The following is a 23,808-nucleotide window of genomic DNA, read 5'->3' on the forward strand; positions in this document are numbered from 1 at the left end:
GTTTGAGGCCAACCTAGTCTATGTAGTGAGTTCCAGGGCAGCAAGGGCTATGTAGAGAGACTCTATCTCAAGAATCAAGCATAACAATGAAAAAGTCTAAATCTAAAAACATTTAAATTACAATGTGTAGTTCTTTAAAATTCACTGCAGAGCAGTGAGATGGCTTAGTGGGTAGAGGTGACTGCCACTAAGCCTATGAAACTGAGTCCAGTCCCCAGAGCCCACATAGTAGAAAAAGAGCCAACTCCTGCAAGTTATCTTCTGACCTCCATATAAGTGCCCTCATGGCCCCCCAAACAAAATAAGTAAATATGTAAATTTTTTAAATTAATTGTTCAATTGATTATTCAAGCTACATTTGATATGGAGTAATGTTGAATAAATACTAAATGGTTTTCTGGGTGCTTTTCCAAAAGCTGATTTGGAATTTTAAAATTTTATGTCTATGGGTGATTTGCCTACCTATTATGTCTGGGCCCTTCATGTCCCTAATGCCATAAGATGGCATTGCTCCCCTAGAACAGATGTTTAAGATGGTTGTGAGCATCTCTGTAGGTGCTGGGAATTGAACCTAGGTCCTCTGGAAGAGCAGCCAGTGCTCTTAGCCTCTGAGCCATCTCTCCAGGCTCAAAGATGATTCATTTCATTTGTTTACTTAAACTCAAAGATGTCAATGTTTTTGAAGTCAAGAAGTAAGATTTTAAAAATAAATTTTGAATTTTGACCTTATCTTTTTCAGGGAGATTTTTAAGTGACTTCTGGAAACCAAATATATATTTTGGAGAAGGCTAACCCTATGAAATCTGGGCAGAGAAAGACAGCCTTGCTGTGCAGTCCAGGCCAGCCTGAGTGTCTAGTTTTGCCTCAGCTTTGGGTACTCTGGGGTTACAGGCCTGCGTCACCACTCTCAGCCTTCTGAAAACCTTAGGAACATGACTCCATTGTGTAGCTGAGAAAGAACTCGTGTTAAGTATTTGACTTACAGTCCCATGAGGGCAGTTAGGATCATGCAAACAGTCTCTACCTGTTTTACTTCAAAAACATCATTCTGTTTGCATATTATGTGTGTATATTTGTGGTATGTATGTATGTGTATGTAGTGATGCATCATACCACAGCATACACATTGGAAATCAGATTGGGCTTGGAAAAGAGTATCTTTCCCTCACCCCTTTAAAAAAAATCTGACATCTCCTGTGGAGTAAAGTATTTCTTCTGCCTGCACTGATACAATACAAATCCTTTTCTTTTCTTTTTTGAGATAGTTTCACTGTATAGTTCTGGCTCTCCTGGAACTTGCTATGTAGACCAGGTTGATCTCAGACTCACAAAGATCTGCCTGCTTCTGCCACCTAAGTGCTGGAAGTAAAGAGATGGGCCACGTCAGCCAGCCACACCCAGTTCTTTAAGGAAATTGGGAAGTAGCATGGTTGCCTAGTTCAGCAGGCACCATGCACTAATCCAGGATCTCCTGAGGCCAGACTGCCTGACTTCAGACACCTGCTGTATCACAGCCAAGATGCTAAAAGCTGGATAAATTAATCAAACCTCTGAAGGCTTAAACTTCCTCATTTGAACAAAATGGAACTGATAAAGTAAACCTCATGAGGTTCGTAAGGGTTTAAGTGAAATTATCCAGATAAAGAGCTTAAGTGCCCAGCAGCATCTCACATTAAATAAGCATGCTGTGAGTGCTAATCAGTAGACTTACCATCGTCATCATCATTAGTTCAACTGCACGTGTGTATGGCGCCATGCTCTCCAATTGTGGTTTGCGGATAGGTACTGTCACATGAGGAGAGGAGTAGTACCTGGACTTTTTCAGGAGCAAGGCAGTAAGTTCATTTACACTCTGATACCAGCTTCTTAGCTTGCCAGAGGTCAGCACTTTATATTAAAGTGCCATGGAATATTAGAGCCATGATCACAAGCTCAAAAAAAAATGGCTTTTTATGCCTAGCCCTTGCTTGGAGTCCTCATTTCTTCTCTTTTCTAAACATTAGCATTGTGGGCTGTAAATAGTTGTTTGTTGCTTCAGCAAATCCTTATTGATCATACTGTTCATGCACAGGCCTGGGTCTATTTTCTGGGAGTTGCAAAGATAATTCTGAAGCCACCTCTAAGCTAGAGCAAGAGGGAGATGCGTAAATGTGGGAGTTGGTGTGTTATGCACACAGTCAGTGTTTGCAGTGGTTTTATAGCCTGTCATGTAGGCTCCTGCATCCCCAAGAGGACAACATGATACCTATTATTCCTTTAGCACATCATGCGGCATCACAGAGGTCAGCGTTCCAGTTTTCAAAAACAGGGTCTGACTCTCTAGAAATATGCCACATTAGCAACCATCTGAATGAGAAAATAACTTTAAAGGGCTATTATTGAGAACCCATCTTCTTACACTGTGACTTGTAACTGAAAGTGGGAGTCATAAAAAAATGTGGCAAAAGGAAAAGGTTTCTGAGCACACAGCAACCCCAGATTAGTTCAGAATCTAACTGGAAATGAATCTAGGTGTTCCTGGCAGTCTTTCCCATGTTGTACCGTGCAACTTCACAGCAGCCTTGGTCCTGAGCATACAATATACACACTTGGCACTGTTTGTGCCAGCAAGCCCTGCCTGACACACTGGGGCTCAGATTCTAAACCATTGTGTGTTAGTACAGCAGTACTTTGTTTTGGGGTGTGTGTGTGTGTGTGGTGTATGTGTGCAGGTGTCTGTGCACATGGGCCTGTGAGTATAGAGGCCAAAGGTCACTGTCAGGTGTCTTCCTCAGTGACTTTTTCACCTTATTTTTTTTGGGGGGGGCAGGGTCTCTCGTTGCACTTGGAGTCACCAAGTTGGTCCAAACTGGCCATCAAGCTTGCAGGATCCACCTGTCTCTGCCCCTCTCCCCCCAATGAGGAGATTACAGATGCACCCCCACACTCAACCTTTACATGGATGCTGGGAATCGAACCCACTGAGCCAGCTTCACAGCCCCTGACTTAGAGTGTTCTTACTGTGCACCCAGAGACTTCTGTCCTTATAAGAGCAGTGGTTTAATTCCAGAGAACAAAGACTGAATACTTTGGGCCATCTTTCCTCAGCCTGCTTTAGATTACTGTGTCTTTGCATTCTGTTGTGTTAGGGTCCTTGATTTTAAAAACTGTTGTTTGAGTTGCTGACTTGAATTTCATGGGAGAAAAATTAAAACAAATTTTGGCTTATAAGGACAAAATTTCCTAATTTTGAAGTCCCCCTAAGTATACTTCTGCCACTTATATTATGTATTTGTGCAAAGTGACATTCTCAGCATTTAATTATTCTAAAATCAAAATGTCAGTTAACCTTAAGAAGTACTGAGGAAGCTTCATGTCCTGCAGGATATCCAGCCGAGATTCATTCTTTGTGCAAACATAGACAAACATGCCGGTCTCATTAGTATGCAGATTTGTCATTGACTTTAATAAATGGTGATGCTATGTGTATGCCAAAGAATTGTTTTAAAAGTGAATTTCTTTATGTCAGTAAATGTATGATTTGTATATATTGATTTTACGCACCCGTATAACTAGGGTCATGTCAGAGTTTCTGAGGTTACAAAGGGACCATGAGCAGAATCACCCAAGAAGCCTAATAGAACACCCGTCTACTCATTTGCTTTCATGTGCAAACACATGAATCATGAGTGATTTGCTGCTATATCGATATTGCATGAACATCAGAGATATTAAAAGCCTGGAGAGCTTTTTCATTGGCTCCATACAAGACTGGCATATATAAAAGAGTAACTTAAAAGAGGCAAGATGTTTCCCACCTCAGTCTTGTAAACCTAATCTTGGGACCAACTGATCTTTCAGACCTACTAGAAAATAATATTAAAGGTTTTTGCCAAGAAATTTTCTTATCAGAGGCCTGGATAGGTGACTCAGCAGTTATGAGCACTTGCTCTTCCAGAGGAATCAGGGTCAGTTCCCAGCATCCACATGTCTCCTCACAGCCATCCATAATTCCAGTTGCATGGGATCCAACTCCCTCCAAAGCACAAGGCACATGCATGATGGATAAACATGCATTAAGCAAAACACCCATTCATAGAAAATAAATATAAAAACACAAGAAAAATGTTTCCTTGGTTTGTACTAATTCTTAGGGTTTTGTTATTGCATGAATTATGTTTACTGTTTCTCCTGCTGGGTGTCCCACTGTGCCATGTGCCTTAACTTAACCTCTTACTGGCTCCCCCAAAGCTGGATCTCACGGGCAACTTTAACAAAACCAAAGACAGGTGATGGAAAGATAGACAGGGTTAAAGAGGATAGTGTACTATGAAAGTGAAAATTGCAAGGAAGAGCAGAGAACTGTCAGAAAGTTGGTCAAGGAGCATCTAAGTTATCCCGCATGTGAACAGCCTTTGTCCCGGGTGTCAGACCACGTGTGTTATGGCCCCTCTCATTGTTGAAACCATCCACCCAGATTTGCCTGTTTCTCCTGCATGGGTCAGCCTTGCTTTCCCTCTTTCAGTTACTTGGCAATAAGATGAAGGGTGTTCATATGTCATGAACAAAGAATTTCTATTAACACCCCCTCAGCCTTGGCTGGACTGGAGCCCCGGGAGAGAAGCCAAGCCTGTATGTTCACACCATCCCAGCATGGCCACCACGCAGGCGTGCATCAGGCCAAGTGTTGGCTGAATGAGTGAGGAAACCTGAAAATGTAGACGCTGAGAATGAGACTAATTATGAGAGGTGCCCTGTGACACAATGCATCAAATGTTTTAAAGGCATAAAATTCCTAAAGACCACAGTGTTATTTATTCAGTTACAGTTTGTGATCGAGGTTCCGAATGGGGAAGCAAAACTGCAATAAATAGTTCGAGAATCCTTGGGTGGGTGGTCACTCCTCGGTATGTGAGGCTGTTGCCTGTTCACCGTCAGCCTCAGAGGCCAGTGATGTGCTGGATGGAGCAAGTGTAATGCCTGCTGCCTTCTGAATCTCAGGGCAGCCTTCTCATCTTCCACAGTCACTCCTAAAGAGATCCAGGAAAACCCATTCAGTGGATGCCTGATTGACTAAATCTAAGCACAAGTACACACTACTGAGTTTATGAATTTGCCCATTCCTCCCTTCTAAGGGTAGCAAGGGTGTATAGCATGTCATTGAGGAAGAGGACAAAAGTGTCACCATAGTGACTTCCTAATGAGGTAATTAGACATTATTCAGCAATGCCAAGGGATCTTGAACTCTGGACAGTGATGTGGCAAAAAGCAGCTGTGCAGGATGTAGGATAGCCTGCAGGGAGGCAGGGGTTGAGGTTCAGGGGAACAGCAGTCACAGATTGTGGGCTGGATGGCCTAAGGAAAAGAAAGGAATAGAGTTCTCAGAAATTGTTACAGACTTGTTGACTGACTTTGTATGGGGAAACTTGATAAAAATATCTCTGAAGTGTTAGCATCGTTCATCCAGTTAACAGGTATTTATTGAACATCTCATATGCACCGTGAGCAAAGTAGACCCAGAGCTCTGCCTCATGGAGCTCGCCTTCTGGTGAAGGGCTCCAACCCCAGAGGCACATGTGGTGAAAGGCTGTAATGTTATGGAGAAGAGGTGGCCAGGGAATCCTCTACTGAGCTGGCACTTGGCAAACCTTTGTAAAATAAGGGAGTGAGGCACTGGTTATCTAAGGAATATTTCAGACACAGAAGAACAAGTACAGGGCCTGAGACAATGGAGGGAGATGGGGCAGAGTGGCACCCAAGTCTTTGTCAAACACAGTTTCTGGAGGTCAGCAATGTTGTTCCTGGGTTTAGGAGGCACTTCCTCCATCCTCTGTCTTTGGTCTTTGAAGTCTTATCTTCCTCTGACAACAGCCCACCCAGACAGCCCAGGATAAGCTGAGCTCAAGGTCCACGGTTAAAGCTGCAGGGTCCCTTTTGCCATTGCCGTGCAAAGTACATGCTCAAGAATTTCAGAGATTAGGCACCTGATGCTGGCCTTTTGAGACCTGGAGAGTTGTCTTTCAGGCTGCTCTACTCCCCAGATCTGCTGGTGTCTGCTGTCCCTTTATGAGTTAAGGGGCTGTCGAGCTCATTGGGAAAAAGCATGATTGATCACTGCCCACATCTGTTGAAGGATCAAGTAGAGGATCTGAGATTAAAAAACAAACAAACAAACAAAACCCCACCAGGTGGAGTTGGCACCCACCTTTAATTCCAGGGCTGTTACACAGAGACACTGTCTCAAAAAACAAACACAAAACAATCAAACAAAAAACCCAAGGGGTCCTGGCAGTATGGCTCAGTGGTCTAGTGCTTGTCTGGCATGTATAAAGCCCTGGCCTTCATTCCTAGCCCTAGGAGACAGATTCAAGGATAACTTCAAATACCTTGGTCTGAGCAACAGGAGTTAGCCGAGATGCAGCCAGGTGTACGGCTTTGAAGCTGTGTTGGGAGCTCAGTTTCAGACATGCAGAGTTTGAAGTGCTTATTCAGTGTCCGAGTGGGAGATGATGAGAAGATGTTTGAATACTTGAGACTGGAGTCCAGGGAGGCACGGCATGAGGACATCAAAATGTTGGCCAAAGGAGAACACTGCCCTGTTATCAAGGGAAAAGGGAGGAGGGCCAGGGACTGTGCTGGAAAAGACTGAGACACAAAAGAACACGGAATGCTCAAATTAACCCAAGGAAAGCAAACCTGTGTGCTCCCATCCACCATTCTTGGTCTTCTGTATTTCTAGAATTATCTGACCAGACCTCATACATGTAAATGAATAAAGCATGGCCTTTTCTCATCTCTACTTCTGATTCTTGCTTACTAAGGCTATTACATACATCCGTATTTTTTACGGATACCAATTACAAGTTGTTATAGACCCACTTCAAAGGGCAGCCCTGAGAAACTGCAGTCTACAGTGTATATGTAGGATCACTCTGAAAAGGATGTTTTCACAATCAAATTTCAATATTTGCCTGCCTGTTCTCATTCCTTCCCTCCCTCCCTTTCTTCCTTCCAAGTGTCATATATCCCAGGCTGGTCTAAAAGTCACCATGTAGCTGAGGATGACCTTGAACTTGGGATTCCCCTGCCCCAACCTCTCCAGTGCTAGGATTACAGATGCCCACTTTATACAGTGCAGGGGCATGAACTCAGGACTTTTCATGCTAGGTAAGCACTTTGCCAACTGAGCTATGACCCAGGCCTCTGTGTTCTTCTTTCCCCATGTTAATTTGCTCATGCAGGGCATGAATCGCATATATTTTTAGTTACTGCTAATTTGCATACTTTAGTATAGATGCAGGCTGAATGAAGTCAGGTATCTGAACATCACTGGGCCTTAGATTCAGCCTCTAGTTGAGTTTCAGCTACTCCTTTTTCCAACACACCCACATAGTCACAAGAAGTCACTCTGAGTGCTCCAGGATCTGAGAGTTTAATAACGTGGCTTCTCAAACTTGTCAGTTTTCACTGAAGCTCTTTGTGGACCCAGGATCTACAAATGTTTTTCAAACAAGCAAGCCTGTCTGGTTTCTGAGGGCCAGGGAAGATGGTATCCCTGGGTGAGTATGCAAATGGGGAGTAGCATGGGTACTGAATCATAGAGACAAGCAGGGCTCTGGGGCAGCAGACTGGTTTTGAATTTTCTCTACTCAAAGGAATATGAGGACAACATTCTGCTATGGTAGCTTACAGTAATAAAGATGCTGAGTTTGGGGGGGTGGGGAGTTAAACTGTGGATATAAGTTATCTCAAGGCTTCAAGGCACACCGCCCAGGAGCATGCTAGCGTTGCCTCCTAAGATTCCTCAGGTTGGCCTGGCGGTGGTGGCACACACATTTAGTCCCAGCACTCGGGAGGCAGAGGCAAGAGGATCTCTGTGAGTTTGAGGTCAGTCTGGTCTCCAGATCTCCAGAGTTCCAGGACAGCCAAGGCCACACAGAGGAATGTATCTCGAAATACAAAATAAACAAAAATTAATTAATAAACTAATTAATTAATTAAAATAAAATTCCTTAGGTTGAGCAGGATACTGGGGGGATTGCTCAGGGCTCAGGCATGCTTGGTAGCCCTGGGGCATCTTCCCCAACTCTCTCAGATTGGAGGGTTCCCTGATTGTCTGCTGCTGTGGCCTGAGTATCCGAGAATGATAGTTAGCTTCAGCGTGGAATGTTTCTAGTATGGGAACCCTGGGAGTGACTGGGCATCACTTTGCTGCATCCCTTTGTCATAGCTTAGCCTCCTTTCCATTGGCGCAGTGGCCATCTGGTTCCACCATAACTGTGAAGTGATATGAACATCTATTGTATAGCAGAGTGGCCAAGTGAGCCTTAGGTCTCTAGGAAGAACATGCTCAGAAGATGTGTCTATTCCCCGAGAGTCATAGTAGTCACTCTTTTGGTCATGTTCAAACACTAGTGTTCAAGGGAATAAGAGTTTATCCAAAGCCAAGTGTGAGTGACAAACCAGGAACAACAGATTTAGGTTGCCCTGAATGAGGTGTTCCTCAGAGAAAAAGAAAGTCAGATAAGTGCATTTACCAAACACACAGGTGAGGACATCAGGTGGACCTGAGCAGAGCCAGGGAATCTCTGCTACAGGCTCCATCTCTCCACAGCCATGAAGTTCTAGTCATTGGCCTTCAGAATTTTCAACACACATGTGATTCACACTTTGTGAGACTGATTACACTGAAGGATGTGCCATAAATTAACAGAAATTTATTCAGTAAAAGATGATAGCTGTGTTATGCTTTGTCTCCATGTGTGTTTGGCAGCACATGAATGCAGAATCCAAGAAGGCCAGAAGAGGGCATCAGAACCCCTGGAACTGGGGTTACAGATGGTTGTTAACTACCATGGGGGTGGTGGAAATCAATCGCAGGTCCTCTAGAAGATAGCCAGTGCTCTTAACTGCTGAGCTATCTCTCTAGCCTCGTATGTTTTTTTAAAAAGTAAAATTGGTAAGAAATAGTCCCTAAAGTAACCAGGGATGTGGTGTAATAGCAACTTAAAAGATTACAAGGGTGAATGAGAACCCTGAGATGTGATTCTGATTGGAACAGAAGAAAACGTGAGCCCAAGACTGAACCTTAGCTTCTTCAGCAGGGGTCTGTGTCTTATACCTGCTGACCAGGCTACTCAAGCTACCCTGTTTCCTGCAGCTGTCTGGGGTATCCGCTCACACTGTAGGCACTGTGAAGAGCCCTGAAGAGAGTCCACGCTGTTCTTTGTGTTTGTATTATGCAATATTGTGATTCCATTTTAGTTCAGAGAAGGATGCATTTTTCAGAACCCTACTCAGAGGCAGAAAGTGTCCAGTTCTCCCTACCTCCCCCACCCCATACCCTCTGCCCTATGTGTATGTCGAGTGACTGGCTCCCAGTCACCTACTGGGCCAGTGTGCAGAGCTTTTCTTCTTCCTTATAAATGAGGGGAAAGTCCTGGAAGCAGCAGAAGGCTAGCTGGTGGAACAGTAGTTCAGGTAGCTCAAAGCTGTAAAAAAATAAGTGCAAGGTTACCGTGGGTCCTGCTTTATGACTTGTTCTCATGCGTACGTGTGTGTCGTGTGTGTGTGTGTGTGTGTGTGTGTGTGTGTGTGTGTGTGTGTGTGTTATAAATTTCCACGTGGCTGATGTGAAAAGGGACCTTCCCTAACATCACCAATTGGCTTATTTCCCCGTTAACCTCTAGTAATTGGAGAAGGAAGAGAAAGGGTCTCTCAATTGACATGTAAAGAATATGTTCTTGGTGTAAATCTTACCTTTCCAGATTAAAAGTTATCTTTTATTATTTTGGCTCTGGCTTGTTAGGCTTCACACGCAGGATTCTCAAGAAATATTCTGGAGACTTCTAATTTAATTAAACAAAGGCCTTATTAGCAAAAGGTGGAAAAGAAAGAATAAATTCACTTTCCCGCGCTGGCATTTCTAAAGTGGCATGAGCAGTCTTTTACTCCCAAGGCATGCTGGGTAGTAGACTTTCTGGTAGTCAGTGTTTGGGGACCACTCTCCAGGTTTTCAGAACTCTCCCCCTTTATAAAGTCCATTCCTCTTTGTCAGGGGATTAGGTGACCACGTGACTGATTAGCCTCACAATTCAGAACAGCCTCCCTGTGGCTTTCCATTCACGGCTACCGCAATGCAGAGGCCTGAACAGAGGTCAGGGAGAGAGCACCAGGCACAGTGAGGATCGTTTTCCAAAGCTGCTCTGCCTGTGCACTGCTGTAAGAGGCTGCCTGAATTCTTCCCGCTGGGAAACAGGCAGCAGCAGGGACAGGCAGTAACCACTTCACAGAAAAGGCTGACTGTTTGCTTTGAGTGTGTCCCTGTCTTCTGTTCTTAACTTCTTAGTATGTTACCAGATTCTACACTCATCTTCCATGTGTTTATTTTTAGCGTGGTTTATTGAAAGCCATGTAACAGACCAAGAGCGTTGAAGTGAGCCGGCACAGAGGGTAACCCAGCAACGAGGGACACGGGTTTGAGGAATTAACTTGCTGAAATCCCGATCTGGGCCTGGGAGCCTGGCTGAGTGTGCGAGTGAACCTCACATCCTGTCTGCAATGGGCTGCTGACAGAACTGGACTGTGGAATGTGAACGAACAGCCTGAGCTCACTGCAGGAAGACATGGAAGAAGAGGAACTGGAGCCTCCAAACTCCTCCCTAGAAAAACGCTATTTTCCCGAATCCCTAGATTCCAGTGATGGGGACGAGGAAGGGGTCCTGGCCTGCGAGGATCTGGAGCTGAACCCTTTTGACGGCTTGCCCTATTCATCGCGGTATTACAAACTTTTGAAAGAGAGAGAAGAGCTTCCAATATGGAAAGAGAAGTACTCCTTCATGGAGAATCTGCTGCAGAATCAGGTTGTGGTTGTGTCAGGAGACACCAAGTGTGGCCAGAGCTCTCAGGTGAGGAGCCCTAGACAGGCTTGTGGCCTTGAGGTTTTGCATGTGTACAATATTGCAACCAAACAAAAAGAACATTAGCAGCTTGGGTGCTGTAAACCAACCTTGGTTATTACACAAAGGAAACCCTGTAGAGTGTGCCTAGATTATCCCAGAATAATAATTCAGATGATCTCATTTGTAGGTGAGGTTTTAGAAGATGAGGTAGGTGTTAAAACCCTCCAGGTTTTAGAGATTAGCCTTGATGTTTGTTTTCATGCCACTGGGGATAATCAGAAGCCTGACTTCTTCTGCTTGTTTCCTTTTTAAAAGGTTTTTTGATTATTTTAATTTTATGTTTATGTAAGTCTGTGCACCATGTGTGTGCCTGGTACCCAACAACACCAGGAGAGGGTGCCAGATCCCCTACAGTGGAATTAAAGACAATTGTAAACTGTCATGTGAGTGCTTCAGACTAAACACAGGCCCTCTGAGGAACAGCCAGCACTCTTAGCTGCTGAGCCATCTCTCAGTCACTCTGTGCGGCTGTTCGTATGTGTGAAGCTGGCTGAGCTCAGAAACCATCTTCCTTGTATATTTATTTATTTATTTATTTTGGAGAAAAGGTCTCGTGTAGCCCAGGCTGACCTTGAATGCCTGATCCTCCTGCTTCTACCTGCCAGTGCTGGGATCTTGAGTATGTGCCGCCATGCCCAACAGAAATCCTTGTTTGCCTTGAAGTAAGAAATACCAGACTGGTCAAATAGTATCCAGTATAGAGAGGAAAGAATTAGGGCTGTTAAAGGATGGATACAGTAGCTAGGACTATGGCTTAACCACTTGCCAAAAGTGTCTGAGCCCTAGGTTTGATGTCTAGCATGCTAAAATGATAAATTTAGGAATACAGATGTTTCCAGTGTTGATGTGAGCCAATGAGGATTTTTGAATTTGGCAGAAGGTAGTGCTTTTTTGTGAATTTAATTGTATTGGGGGGTGAGTCCCAAGCTCCAAAGATAGACAGTTACTCAATACTTCCTGTCCAATTTGTTGTATTTGAACTTCAACTTTTGACTCAGGTGAGGTCTGTGTTTTACATTGTGAAGTCTTTTTTTTTTTTTTTTTTTTTGAGACAGGGTTTCTCTGTGGCTTTGGAGGCTGTCCTGAAACTCGCTTGGTAGTCCAGGCTGGTCTCGAACTCACAGAGATCCGCCTGCCTCTGCCTCCCGAGTGCTGGGATTAAAGGCGTGCGCCACCAACGCCCGGCCCACATTGTGGAGTCTTCTAACAGAATGATTAGAATAGACCACAGAGATTATCAGGTGGAAGGCATAGAGGTTTTTCAGACGACAGAACTGTGGCCTGGACACCTTTGACAGTGTACTGGCTCAAGTTGCAGTCTCCTGAGTTGGTCAAAAAGAACACTCACTGTGTCTGCCTCCTCTAAGTTGACTTGAATGTACTTTGGAGAGAGGAGGGCTGGGTAGTGATGGTTTATATCTGGTTTATAGCTGCCAGTGTCAAGAGTTTATTATGACTTGTTTGTTTTTTGAAACAGGATTTCTCTGTGTAGCTTTGAAGTCTGTCCTGGAACTCACTTTGTAGACCAGGCTGGCCTTGAACTCACAGAGATCCACCTGTATCTGCCTCCTGAGTGCTGGAATTAAAGGTGTGCACCCCCACACACACTTATTATGACTTTTTATTCAGTCTGATGAGTTATTTTTATATCAATTTACTTTAATTCATTATAAGACTAAACAAATTATTTAAAAAATTTTAAATCTAGTTTTTATGTTTATTGTGTTTATTTCAGATTGTTAAAGAAGTTTCAGTAGTAGTACAGATATTTTCCACAGCTATCCCCAGAATCTCCAAAGATATTGTCTTACCTCATTTGATTCACTTCCACACATAAACAGTATCCCCCACTTCCACTGCCTGAGACAGGGCGGCTGCAGGTGGCTCCTGCACTGGTGCTGCATGGGTGCTCTCTCAGCATGCTATCAGGAGGACCAGCAATCCTTCTTGCAGGCTGCTGGTGTCAAATGTGATCTCTTGGAGAGCTGGCACCTGCCAGTTCTCAGCTGTAAAGCTGATGCTTTCACAGACTATGTGGAGTATGTGTCTTGCCACACATTAGCCCACTGTGTCAGCCTGCTTCAGTTTGGGATGGTCTCCTTGCCCTGATGGCGGCCTAGTGGTCCCCCCATAATTCTGACATGCCTGGTGACAGCTAGCAGTAGTCCCAGTTCTGCCTTCGTATTGACTTCTTGAAGAGTCAGCTCTTGATTTCTTACGTTAGCGTTTTGGTTTTTTGTTTTTTTTTTGTTTTTTGTTTTTTTTGAGACAGAGCCTTTCTATATAGTCCTAGCCAGGAACTAGTTAACATAGAGCAGACTGGCTTCATACTCACAGATATCCTCCAGCTTCCCAGCTGCTGAAATTAAAGGTGTGTGCCATCATGTCCAGCCTTACTATTTAAAAATGTTTAAATTATTTTTGTTTTTTTTTTTTTAGACTGGGTCTTATTCTGTAGCCCATGCTAACCTTAAGCTCTTCTAACAATCCTCCTGCCTCAGCTTACTAAGTTGGGGTTGTAGGTGTAAGCCACCACACCTGGTTTAGCTTTCTATTATTCGTTTGTTTATTATTTATTCCGTTCTTTATGAAATGACAACCTACTCTGTGGGTTGTCACTCACTAATAAACCTATTGTGTTCCTCAGTTTGTCCCACGTGGCCAGTTGGAACACCTCAGAATGACTCCTATCCTTGTCATTCACCTGCATTGTTCTTGCATACTTTGTTGCTCACACAGTAAGATGTCCCTGTGCCAGCCTAGGAAGCAGCCATTCTTCTCAAGGAGCCCTGGTTCCTTTAACAGATGACTGCTTTAGCAACTGAGACCTGGGCAGCAGATGTGCCTGTTGCTGTTGGCATCTTGTGTTTCTGGCGCTTCCTCCTGGGAAGTAATATGGTACCTGTTCCCATCAGTTCATCTGCCTGCACAGCTCCTTCGTCCTACCGCCATCTTCCTCTGTTTGTTTCTTTCTCGTTGTACTTCTGTTTGTTCATCTTTTATATTTATCTCCCTATGTCAGGATGTATTCATACCATTTGGCTCCAAAACCAGCTCAGCTCTGGTCTCCTTGAGGCCGTCCCACTTTCCATAGCATCCTTCTCTCAGCAACATACCCCTTGTTATTTATGTCTCCATTTCCTGGTTTAGTCTCACTGTCATTGTCATTTCAGGATTGCTGGCCCACATGTTTCTTTAGAATTTGTGATTTGTTAAGAGCAAGAATCGCTATATATTCTGTAAATGTAACAGTTGTTATAACTGGGTATGGTGTGCTTTCTTTTGTCGCTTTAAAGATTAGTTTGAGATAGCTTCTCAAAGTATCTCAGTCTGTTTTCAGTTTACTAGGTAGCAAGCCAAGAATGACCTTGAGCTTCTGATCCTCCAGCCTGCACTTCCTGAGTGCTGGGATAACACCATTTTTAACTTCTTAATCCTTTCAGTAAGCTGTGTTTTTGTTCTGTTGAGTAGGAAGGCAATGCCTTTCTGGTTTAGAGAAGTCAAATTGTATTCAAATAGAAAATGAGTCTGTTCATTTGTTTCTAAATTCTGAAAGTAATTTGTTTTGTTTCAAAGACTCTTTTCTTTTTCCCCACAGTTTTAAGTCTCTCAAAGAAAAACCTATCCTTAGAGCCAAAGTCCTTCTAACTCCTCTTTCCGGTGCAGATGTCATTGGGGCTGTTTAGCACCTGCCCTGGGGAAAAGACAGAAAATTTCTTGTCCATTGGAGGAGTGCTTTCCTGTTACTGTTTTGGGACAGACTTATGGAAGCCAGCAGGAAAGAGAAGCATTTCTAGAACTGCCCACTGTGTCTCCTCCTCCAGCTTTTGCCCTAATCTCTCATGAGTCAGATGAGTCAGTGACACTAAGCTCAAAAGAGCTAAGACACTGGTGGCATTGGGTAACTCCTGTCTTGGCTGGGTATCTTTGTCCACAATTCTCTGTGGATAGATTTGACCTGTGCTCACCCAAAACCAAACATGCAGGGGTGCATGACTGGAAATGCACAAGCATCCTCCATGGTGAAGTATTCTGACTTACTGGTTGACATTGCGCAGAGTGACCTGCTTTGGGAGTCAGCTCCATGGCCCCTCTGCAGGGATCATGGAGAGATTCCAGTCTTCAGGTGGATTGCTAATCCTTAGGATGCCTTTCTCCTTGGCTTTATCAAGCGGTTATCTTTTTTTTTTTTTTTTTTTTTTTTTTTTGGTTTTTCGAGACAGGGTTTCTTTGTGGCTTTGGAGGCTGTCCTGGAACTCGCTCGGTAGACCAGGCTGGTCTCAAACTCACAGTGATCCACCTGCCTCTGCCTCCCGAGTGCTGGGATTAAAGGCATGTGCTACCAACGCCCGGCTTGAACCGGTTATCTTGATACTTAAGGGACTCTGATGCTCTGCTTAATTGGTGTCCTTGGGTCAGGAGAAGTGGAAGAGGAGTCTTCCTACCTACACAGGATAGAGATATCAGCAAGGGCTTGGAGACCTGGAGGCCAGGAAGTATTCCGTGGAACAGCAACTGTTTCTGTCCCACAGGGGCCTCTTCCTCCTTTTCCCAGTGTTGATGAGCTGGAGCTGCTCCTGTAGATGTCATCTTGCCCAATTGGCAGTGATGAGGCTGTACCAGTGCTGCTGCCGCTCTGGGCTCTGACCTGTACCAGCTGATGGGTTCTTGTAGGAAATCTGTGCCGCTACCTGAGGGAATGAATCCCATAGCCTGAACTCCTATAGGTGCTGTGCTGTCAAGCATGGGGACTGGAACGTTTTTGTTTCACCTCTTGAATTTGTACCAGTCAGTAACAGAAGCCTACAGAGCTGATGGGAATTAGGCTTAGCCCTCCCCTCATTGCCCTTGTGGCAGGAGATACACATACTGCTGCCTGCCCTGGCACTTGCTTCTGCCCAGGAGTCCCTGAAGCAGGTGAAGCTATGGGCAGAGTAGAAGCACATCTCACTGTAAGGACTTTTACACAGTTGGCATGTCTGACAGTTCTTAAAACCACTTTCAGAAAATGGCTTGAGAACACATGGTAATTTGATAGATGGGCTCTGAGTGACTGATTTCCAGCTGGTGAGACTTTGTAGAGCAAGTACATGACATGAACGTGGGTGCTGTCTGCTTGAAACTCCAGACGCCTGCTTTGTTCGTAGGGGTTTGTCTTTCATGTGGTAAAGGAGCAGTTTCCAATTTTGTTTTCACTGTACTGCGCAGCTTTGCCAAGTGTTTAGTGTCATTGTTGTCACACAGTGTCTCAGAATTCACTTTTCCCAAAGAGAACAAGCCCAGCGGGCTGTGAAAACATGTAGCTTCTCCTCAGGTCTGTGGCTCCCACAGATCCAACTTGGCTCCTAGCCTACCCACAGCAGGACATTCTGATGGGGAAAGATCTTGCAAGGAGAAACTATAGCTAGGGCTGAGCCCTAGCAGGTGATTGTGGGATGACTAGAGTAAGGGTCCTCTCAGGACAACAAAAGCCCCGGGTAAGCATTGTCCACAAGAATGACGGAGTCAAGCAAGGAACCTCAACCACAGAAGTAGGCAGTGCTCCCCACAGTGCAGAGACAGCCGCGACACAAAGCTTTCTTGGCAAGTGGTGCTTCTGCCCCTTGAAGTTATTGAGTGCCCAGACTTGTAGCTCTCCTACTCTTTTCAGCAGTATTTGACATTTGCCCAGGACAAATGCCCCTGGTTTGCCTAGACAGTGGTCCTCAACCTTTAATATAGTTCATCATGTTGTTGTGGCCCTCTACCTTAAAATTATTTTCATTGCTATTTCATAACTATAATTTTGCTACTGTTATGAATCATAATATAAAGATCTGTTTCCCGACCATCTTAGGAGACCCCTATAAAAGGGTCATTTCACCCCCAAAGATGTCACAACCCACTGGTTGAGAACCACTGGCCTAGAGCAATGAGAAGATGGTAGGAATTCTAACACCAGGATCCCTCCCATTTCTGTTCTGAAGCCTGCAGTTGCAAGTCTTACTGTCATTACGTGCATACATATAATGAACTGGTCTTCCAGGCTCTGTAATTAGTTGTGGTTTCTGCTCAGCTGTGAAACTTACTAAGTAAACACCTCTACTCTGAGCCCAGCAAGTATGTTTGTTCTGTCCTCCACTGGGTGTTTTATCTGACCTATGGAAGGACCCTCCCCAGTTTCAAGGCTATGGCTTCCTGAGGTTCCTTTTAGCTCTGAAACTCTAGGACCACCTTCCCTGCCTTGGGATCCTGGCTTGTTTTCAGTAGCTACCAGGGGAGCCATACCCATGTCTTCTGGAGATCAGTCACCATGACATTGACCATCTTCCTGACTTTCTCCCTCCCTGCTTCATGGCTGACTCACCTTACCTTATTGCTCAGGTTCTGTTCGTGTTAATTACACATTACTCCAGTGTTTTAATGAGAAATCGTGGATTATCTGTTTATTAGAGGTTCTGCTGTTATCTTTTGTGATAAGTGGCCCTCTGTGTATTTCTTTGGTGCCTAGTGTCCAGCCTGGGCTCTTTCCCCTTCTCCATTATTATGATGTCCTTTTACATCCCAGCGCCACCTGCCGGTCCCCACACCCTCACCAGCCTGTGAGAGCGCGGGGACCCATTTTCCTGGTCACCAGAGTCTTACAGTGTTCAAATCTGTGTTAGCCCCACTGTGTGTCAGGTCCTTTCTTGAATATTAAGCCACAAGTATGGATTTTCCAGTGTGTTGGGAGACAAAAGATTCCAAATGTTATTTTATTCAGCTTGCATAAAAATCCTGTTTGAGGTCTTAGCTAAGGACCCTAGGTAGAAGACCCTATCAAGAGAAATAGCGTTTAAAGGGAAGGATTTGGAAAGGAAAAACATGACCTGTTAGGTGTATTAGACTTTCCTGCTGCTGTGACAAACATCTGATAAAAGCAGTTTAAGGAGGGCATCCTCAGCCCAGAGGTGGTGGTGAAAGCCTTTAATCCCAGCAGGTAGGCAGATCTCTGAGCTCCAGGCCAGCCTAGTCTACAAAGTGAGTTCCAGGATAGCCAGGACTGTTATACAGAGAAACCCTGTCTTTAAAAAAAAAAGCAAGACAAAAAACAAGCTCACAGTTTAAGGATACAGTCCATCATGGCTGGGAAGGTGTGGAGCAGCTGGAGGCACCTGGACATATTGTATCCCTAGTCAGGGAGTAGACGGTTATGGATGTTGATGTCAGTTCATTTCTTTTTTCCTTTTTTTAAATGTACGTGTGCAGGTGTGCAAACATTGTGGAGGCTGGAGGTCAGTATCAGATAACTCCCTTAGTTACAATATACCTTATTTTTTAAAGGGTCTCCCAATGAACCTAGAGCTTGCTGGTTGAGCTAGACCAGCCAGGGAGTCTCAGGGATCAACCTGTCTCTGCCTACATGGAATAAAGTGCACCATGCCCTGCCCCCCTTTCCTTTCTATTCAGTCTAAGACTCCAGTTTATTGGGTAATATTCTACACACATTTGGGTCTTCCCTCCTTTGCTAAACCTATCAAGTTGATCATGAAGGTTTTAACCTTTACACTAAGCAATGAAAGAAACAGAATCTTATGTGAATTTCTATTTAGGCCAATGCTTTTGAAACAACTCAAGATAGACTATCTAGGATCTTAGAAGTTTTAAATATTTCTGGAAAATACAAGAAATTGGTCTGCTTGGTTAATAAATATTAACGGATAACTGGGATAACTTGCTGGGGGCAGGGGGAGGCACAGAGGTAATGAGGGGCCTGGGACTCAGTGATGACAAGCATCCCCCATCCCCACCCTATTCCCACCCTCCCCAACCTGATCAGCACAGGGGGTCTAATTTCCTCAGGCAGGGACAGCAGTGAGCCCTGGAGAAAATGGGTGGGGGTGGGGGCTCAGTCTCCTCTATTCAACTCATTGTTTCACAGATAAGGAAACTAATGTATAGGAAGCTGCCTCCTGTGAAACAAGGCTCTAACCAGCCAACCTGGGACTCCCTGGCTGTTTCCTGAACCCTTCTTTCATAGAATAAAAGTAGGCAGTGACTAAATAATGGCTGATAGCTTTCAGCCTATTGACAAGGCTGCCCCTTAATGTAGAAGGATTGCCTTTGTACATCAGTCATGGCAAATGCGTGCTCATTTTGGAATTACTAACATTTTCAAATTATAGTGAGAATTAAAATTTAGGAATTCCATGATGGATCTCTGTAGCAACCTCTAGATAATTTTAAATGTTAATAGACTTTTACTACCCAACTCAGTTTTAAAACCACCCCTTGGACTGGTTTTTTAAGGCATGTACCAAAAACATAATTTATCAACAGCACCTTAAGATTATAGTGTACAAAATGAATTTGATACCTTCTCCTATACTATAGTTCTTGCACAAATGAACTTGATTAAAATTCAGTGAATCCATAACACATTTTAATTTTAAAATTTTATTTTTTATGTTATGTGTGTATGTTGCCTGCATGTATGCCTAGTGTCCATGGAGATCAGAAGAGGGTACCAGATCCCCTGGAACTGAAACTACAGACAGTTGTGAGCCACTATAGAGGTGCTGGGAATCGAACCAGGTCCTCCAGAAGGGCAGCCAGTACTTTTAACTATTGAACCATTTCTCCAGTCATGCAATACATTTTAGATAAAGAGATTTTGAAAATAAAATGGCTGAAGAGCAGCTTTGCTTGAAATTGACTCTTAACAGTCTGGGTTGATTTTTAATTACATTCAGATAATAAATTGGCAGAGTGTTTTAGTTTTCATTAGTAGAACCATGTCAAGCAGGCTCATTTGGATATTGTTATGATTGCTTGAATTTAAATGCAAATGCTTTAATTTAGGGTTGCTATTTTTCATTTAAATGCTGTTTAATTTTACAATCTTTAAAACATAACATAATAGCTCACACCAGAAATTATAGTTTTGATGGGGCCTTCTTATTACCAGAAAAAATTAATTTGTATCTATATGAGTCTTTCAAAATTGGCATAAGCTGGGACTGGAGAGACTGTTCATTGGATAAGAGCTCTTGCTGCACTTGCAGAGGACCTGGGTTCTGTTCCCAGCACCATCTGTAACTCCACTTCTTAGCAATCCAGCACCTTCCTCTGGCCTCTGTGGTACACATACATGAGCAAAATACTCAGACACAAAACCAATCTGTAAAAAAAATTTTAAGAGGCATAGGTTTAAACCAATTTTTCCATGTCCTTAACTGACTTTCTAAAATCAGGGAGTCAGAACGTCATGGTTTCCGATTTCCTGATAACACCTGCATGTTTCTAGTGCTTAGAGTGCACAGGATCAATCGCTCAAAGCTCCACCATGTGACGCTTAATACAGTCCGCTGGTAATTAACCGCTGAACACGAAGCCAGCTGTGAGAAAGAGCTGCTCCTCCATGTTTTGAGTTTGCCTTTCCTAGCAGGGGCTGATCCTGTGTCATTTTTCTCTGTCAAAGGTTCCTCAGTGGTGTGCTGAATATTGCCTTTCCATCCACTACCAGCACGGGGGTGTGATATGCACACAGGTCCACAAGCAGACGGCGGTCCAGCTGGCCCTGCGGGTAGCTGACGAAATGGATGTCAACATTGGTCATGAAGTTGGCTATGTGATTCCTTTTGAGAATTGCTGCACCAATGAAACAATCCTGAGGTTTGTATGTGTACGCTTCATGGCACTTCATCTCTGCCTAGGCGCCTCTTGGGGTCTGCAGTCCTCAAAGAGTATTGTCCTTGCCATTTACATGTCAAGCACTCCTGGTGTTACAATCGCCCTCTCCAGCCTGGCACACACCCGCTGTTTTCCCTCCCTGCGATCTTCAGTTGTTCCTTGTCTAAACTCCCGTGATTACAATCCTCAGGGGGAAAATTACAACTTGTCAGTTTCACCCCTTCCATCTTGTACTTAGAGAGTTGTGCCTCCTGGTGAGTCCATCACCATTTGCTGTCCATGTGCTGGCCACGTGGGCCCCTGTGGCTCTGGGTCATGCCCATGTTTCCACACCTCTGTGCCTTATACCTGGCTACCCATCGCTGTACTTGGCCGGTCTGTGCCTCTTCTGGGATTGGCCAGTTTTTTCTAGTCGCTCAGGACTCCATGAAAGGGTCACTTGCACCAGGATGGCTTCCCTGACCTTGTACAGGTAGGCAGTAGAGGCTCTTGGTGGGCTTCTGTGTCCTCCTCATGGCCTTTGGGATCTGTTTTTCTAGCTATACTTTGAAGCCTTAGGGGTTCCAAGGAGCCTTCTTTGAAGCTGCACTTATGTTTTCAGATATTTGTGCTTAGCTTTCTTTAACAGAGGTTTCCAAGGGTTTGATACAAAGCAGAAAAGAGAAATGCCAAAGGGAGAAAACAGAGTGGGAGAATTGGAAAGTAACTGCTTGGGGCCAAGGCTTTTCTAGTAGTTTTATAGCAGCCTCATAGACAGTGACTGTCAGTGCCTGTGTCTGTCCCAAACTGCAAGGAGTGGCCAAAGCTGCTTGCATCCAGAGGTGACCACCCAATGGGTTTCAGGTGCCCTGGGTACTGTCTTCCCCTCTAGGAGCTCAAGAGATCAGAATATACTGGTCTAAGGGCCAGCATATCTCCATATCCATAACACATTCATTGGCATGCCCTGACAAGTTGTTGACCTAGGAGGGGTGTTGAGAAAGTCTCACGATGTAGCCTAGGCTGGCCTAAAGCTCTTAGTCCCCCAAAGCCTTTGCATCCAAATCTAGGAACTAGATGTGTGTACCACCATACTGATTTTGGTTTTCACTCTTTTTTAATTATCTATTTTTATTCTATGCATTGGTGTTTTGCCATGAGTGTCGGGTTCCCAGGAACTGGAGTTACAGACAGTTGTGAGTTGTCATGTGGGTACTGGGAACTGAACCAGGGTCCCCTGGAAGAACAGTCAGTGCTCTCAACCACTGAGCCATCACTCCTGCCCCTTATTTTTCACTCTTTAAAGTGGCCTTGTGAATTGTACGTTTTAATTGAATAAGGCTCCAACTAAATTCTGCAGTCATTGTTTGTGTTTTTATATTTTTAATGTCATCTAGACTTAGAAAACCTTTAGAAAGAATTCTTGGATGTAACAGTTTCTATGTTAATGAATGTGGAATTGTATTTTTAAATTATTATTGAGAAAGTCACAAAGGTACATATCTATTAACGATGTAAGAGTACAGCAGAACATCTTTTAAATATCTGCTATTTGGGACTTGGTTTTCATGGGATTATTTTAAGCACTGGATTCTGCCAGGCAGAGGAAGGAGTGAGTTTCTGTGTTCACCTGTTAACTTTCTGAGTCAGAGCCCTGGGACTTACAGTAAGCCATGGCTCATGTGGATGGAATGTTCTGGCTACTGCAGGCTCTGTTCTCTGCCACTGGACTGTCTGCCCTCTCATTTCTGCATCTTCTTTCGAAGGCAGTGTTAATGGGACAGGACACAGGGCTTCCTTTCCAAGGTTTTCCTCCTAACCCAGCAGGGTCTGAGCCTCAGGGGAGCCCAGAGGTTGAAAGCCCCTGCAGCCTAGGAGGCCTCATGGCTTTACAGCCAGCGTCTCCCCCTTTCTAGCCAGAACTCTGCATAAGTTGTCTGTGTTCAGGTCTCTATAAAGCCGACAGTTGTTCAGAGGGTGTTGTAAGGCTAAATGGCAGAATAGATTGGACTAAAGCATATTGTGGGTGGCAACTATTTTATGTTTATAATTAAATGTGTAGTTATATCTTTAGACTCGTCACCAGGACCAGTTTGTTTTCCTGGAGAGTTATACTAGCTATGATATTGAGTGCCCTCAGATTGAATGGCAATATAAAGCACCAGTGTTTCATAGTGATGTTGGGCTAGGGCCTTACACATGGTGGGCAATTGCTCTACCTGAAAGTGCTTTCTTTGTTGCATGTGGGTCCCCTGGGCAGTGGGTCCCCTGGGCAGTGGGTCCCCTGGGCAGTGGGTCCCCTGGGCAGTGGGTCCCCTGGGCAGCAGGTGCCCTGGGCAGCAGGTCTCTTGTGCAACAGCTGTGGATCCTAAGCCTCTGCAGTTTTCAAAACTGAAAAGTTCCCAATACTCATTAGTGTCAAACTCAGTATAAAACATTCCAGAATATGAATACAACTTCTTAATATGTTATTCTTGGCTCTTACAAGTCTTGCAAATTTAAGGTACAGACTGCGTTGCATTACCTAGAACACTGGCAGCATATGTACTTGTATGACAACATCTTTTAAAGCATTGTTCATGTGGAATCTTACTAATGAGAAATGAATCTAACCAAGCTTGGTGGTGCACACCTTTAATCCCAGAACTCAAGAGGCAGAGGCAGGTGGATCTCAGGCCAGGATAGTCCACATAGTGGGGGGCAGGGGGGACACGGGGGACTGAAGCTTTGTGATTGCTAAAGTCCTGAGCCATTGTGCTGAGTCTAGCAGAGTTTTAAATAGGTCACCATCTTTTCCCTTTTTAATCAAGCCTGGATTTATTTCTTATTACTCATATGCCTCCTCCCTACGCTGGTGCAGCTACTCCTGTCAGTTTTGGGCAGGGTGGAAGCTCTCCCCACACCTGAGCTTCTAAATGCCAGACTCACCAGCAGAGCCCCCATTGACCTCAGTCTTAAGTCTGGTATAGGTGGAGAATTCTTCAAGCAGAAATCTGTGTGCATATATAAATTGTGTCAGAATGAAATCTTTATGGTAGTGGATCACTACCAGGTGGCTTTTAAATTTCTTTTTTAATTTTAAAAACATCTTACAAACTCTTGGGGGGTTAAAAAAACATTAAATAGCTAATAAAGGAGGCTGAGGCTATAAGATTTTGAGTTTGAAGCCAGTATCTCAAACAAATAAACAAAATCATTAATACCACCAGTTATAATTTAAGAAAAGCAGCACAGGAGA

At 44.2% G+C, this 23,808-nt stretch overlaps 1 protein-coding gene across 3 annotated transcripts in view; it reads left to right on the forward strand.

The window, feature by feature from the left end:
- Positions 1–23,808, forward strand: part of Dhx32 (DEAH-box helicase 32 (putative)) — a 61,773-nt gene that overhangs the window by 14,681 nt on the left and 23,284 nt on the right. For all 3 annotated transcript variants that reach the window (XM_040752649.1, XM_040752647.1, XM_040752651.1), the window contains exons 2-3: positions 10,373–10,886; positions 20,380–20,573. In XM_040752649.1, coding sequence (XP_040608583.1) covers positions 10,605–10,886; positions 20,380–20,573 — 476 coding nt within the window. In that variant the 5' untranslated portion in view covers positions 10,373–10,604. The remainder of the gene's footprint in view (positions 1–10,372; positions 10,887–20,379; positions 20,574–23,808) is intronic.

This window comes from Mesocricetus auratus, unplaced genomic scaffold (genome assembly GCF_017639785.1).
Source record: "Mesocricetus auratus isolate SY011 unplaced genomic scaffold, BCM_Maur_2.0 Super-Scaffold_4256, whole genome shotgun sequence".
NCBI classification, from domain to species: Eukaryota; Metazoa; Chordata; class Mammalia; order Rodentia; family Cricetidae; genus Mesocricetus; species Mesocricetus auratus.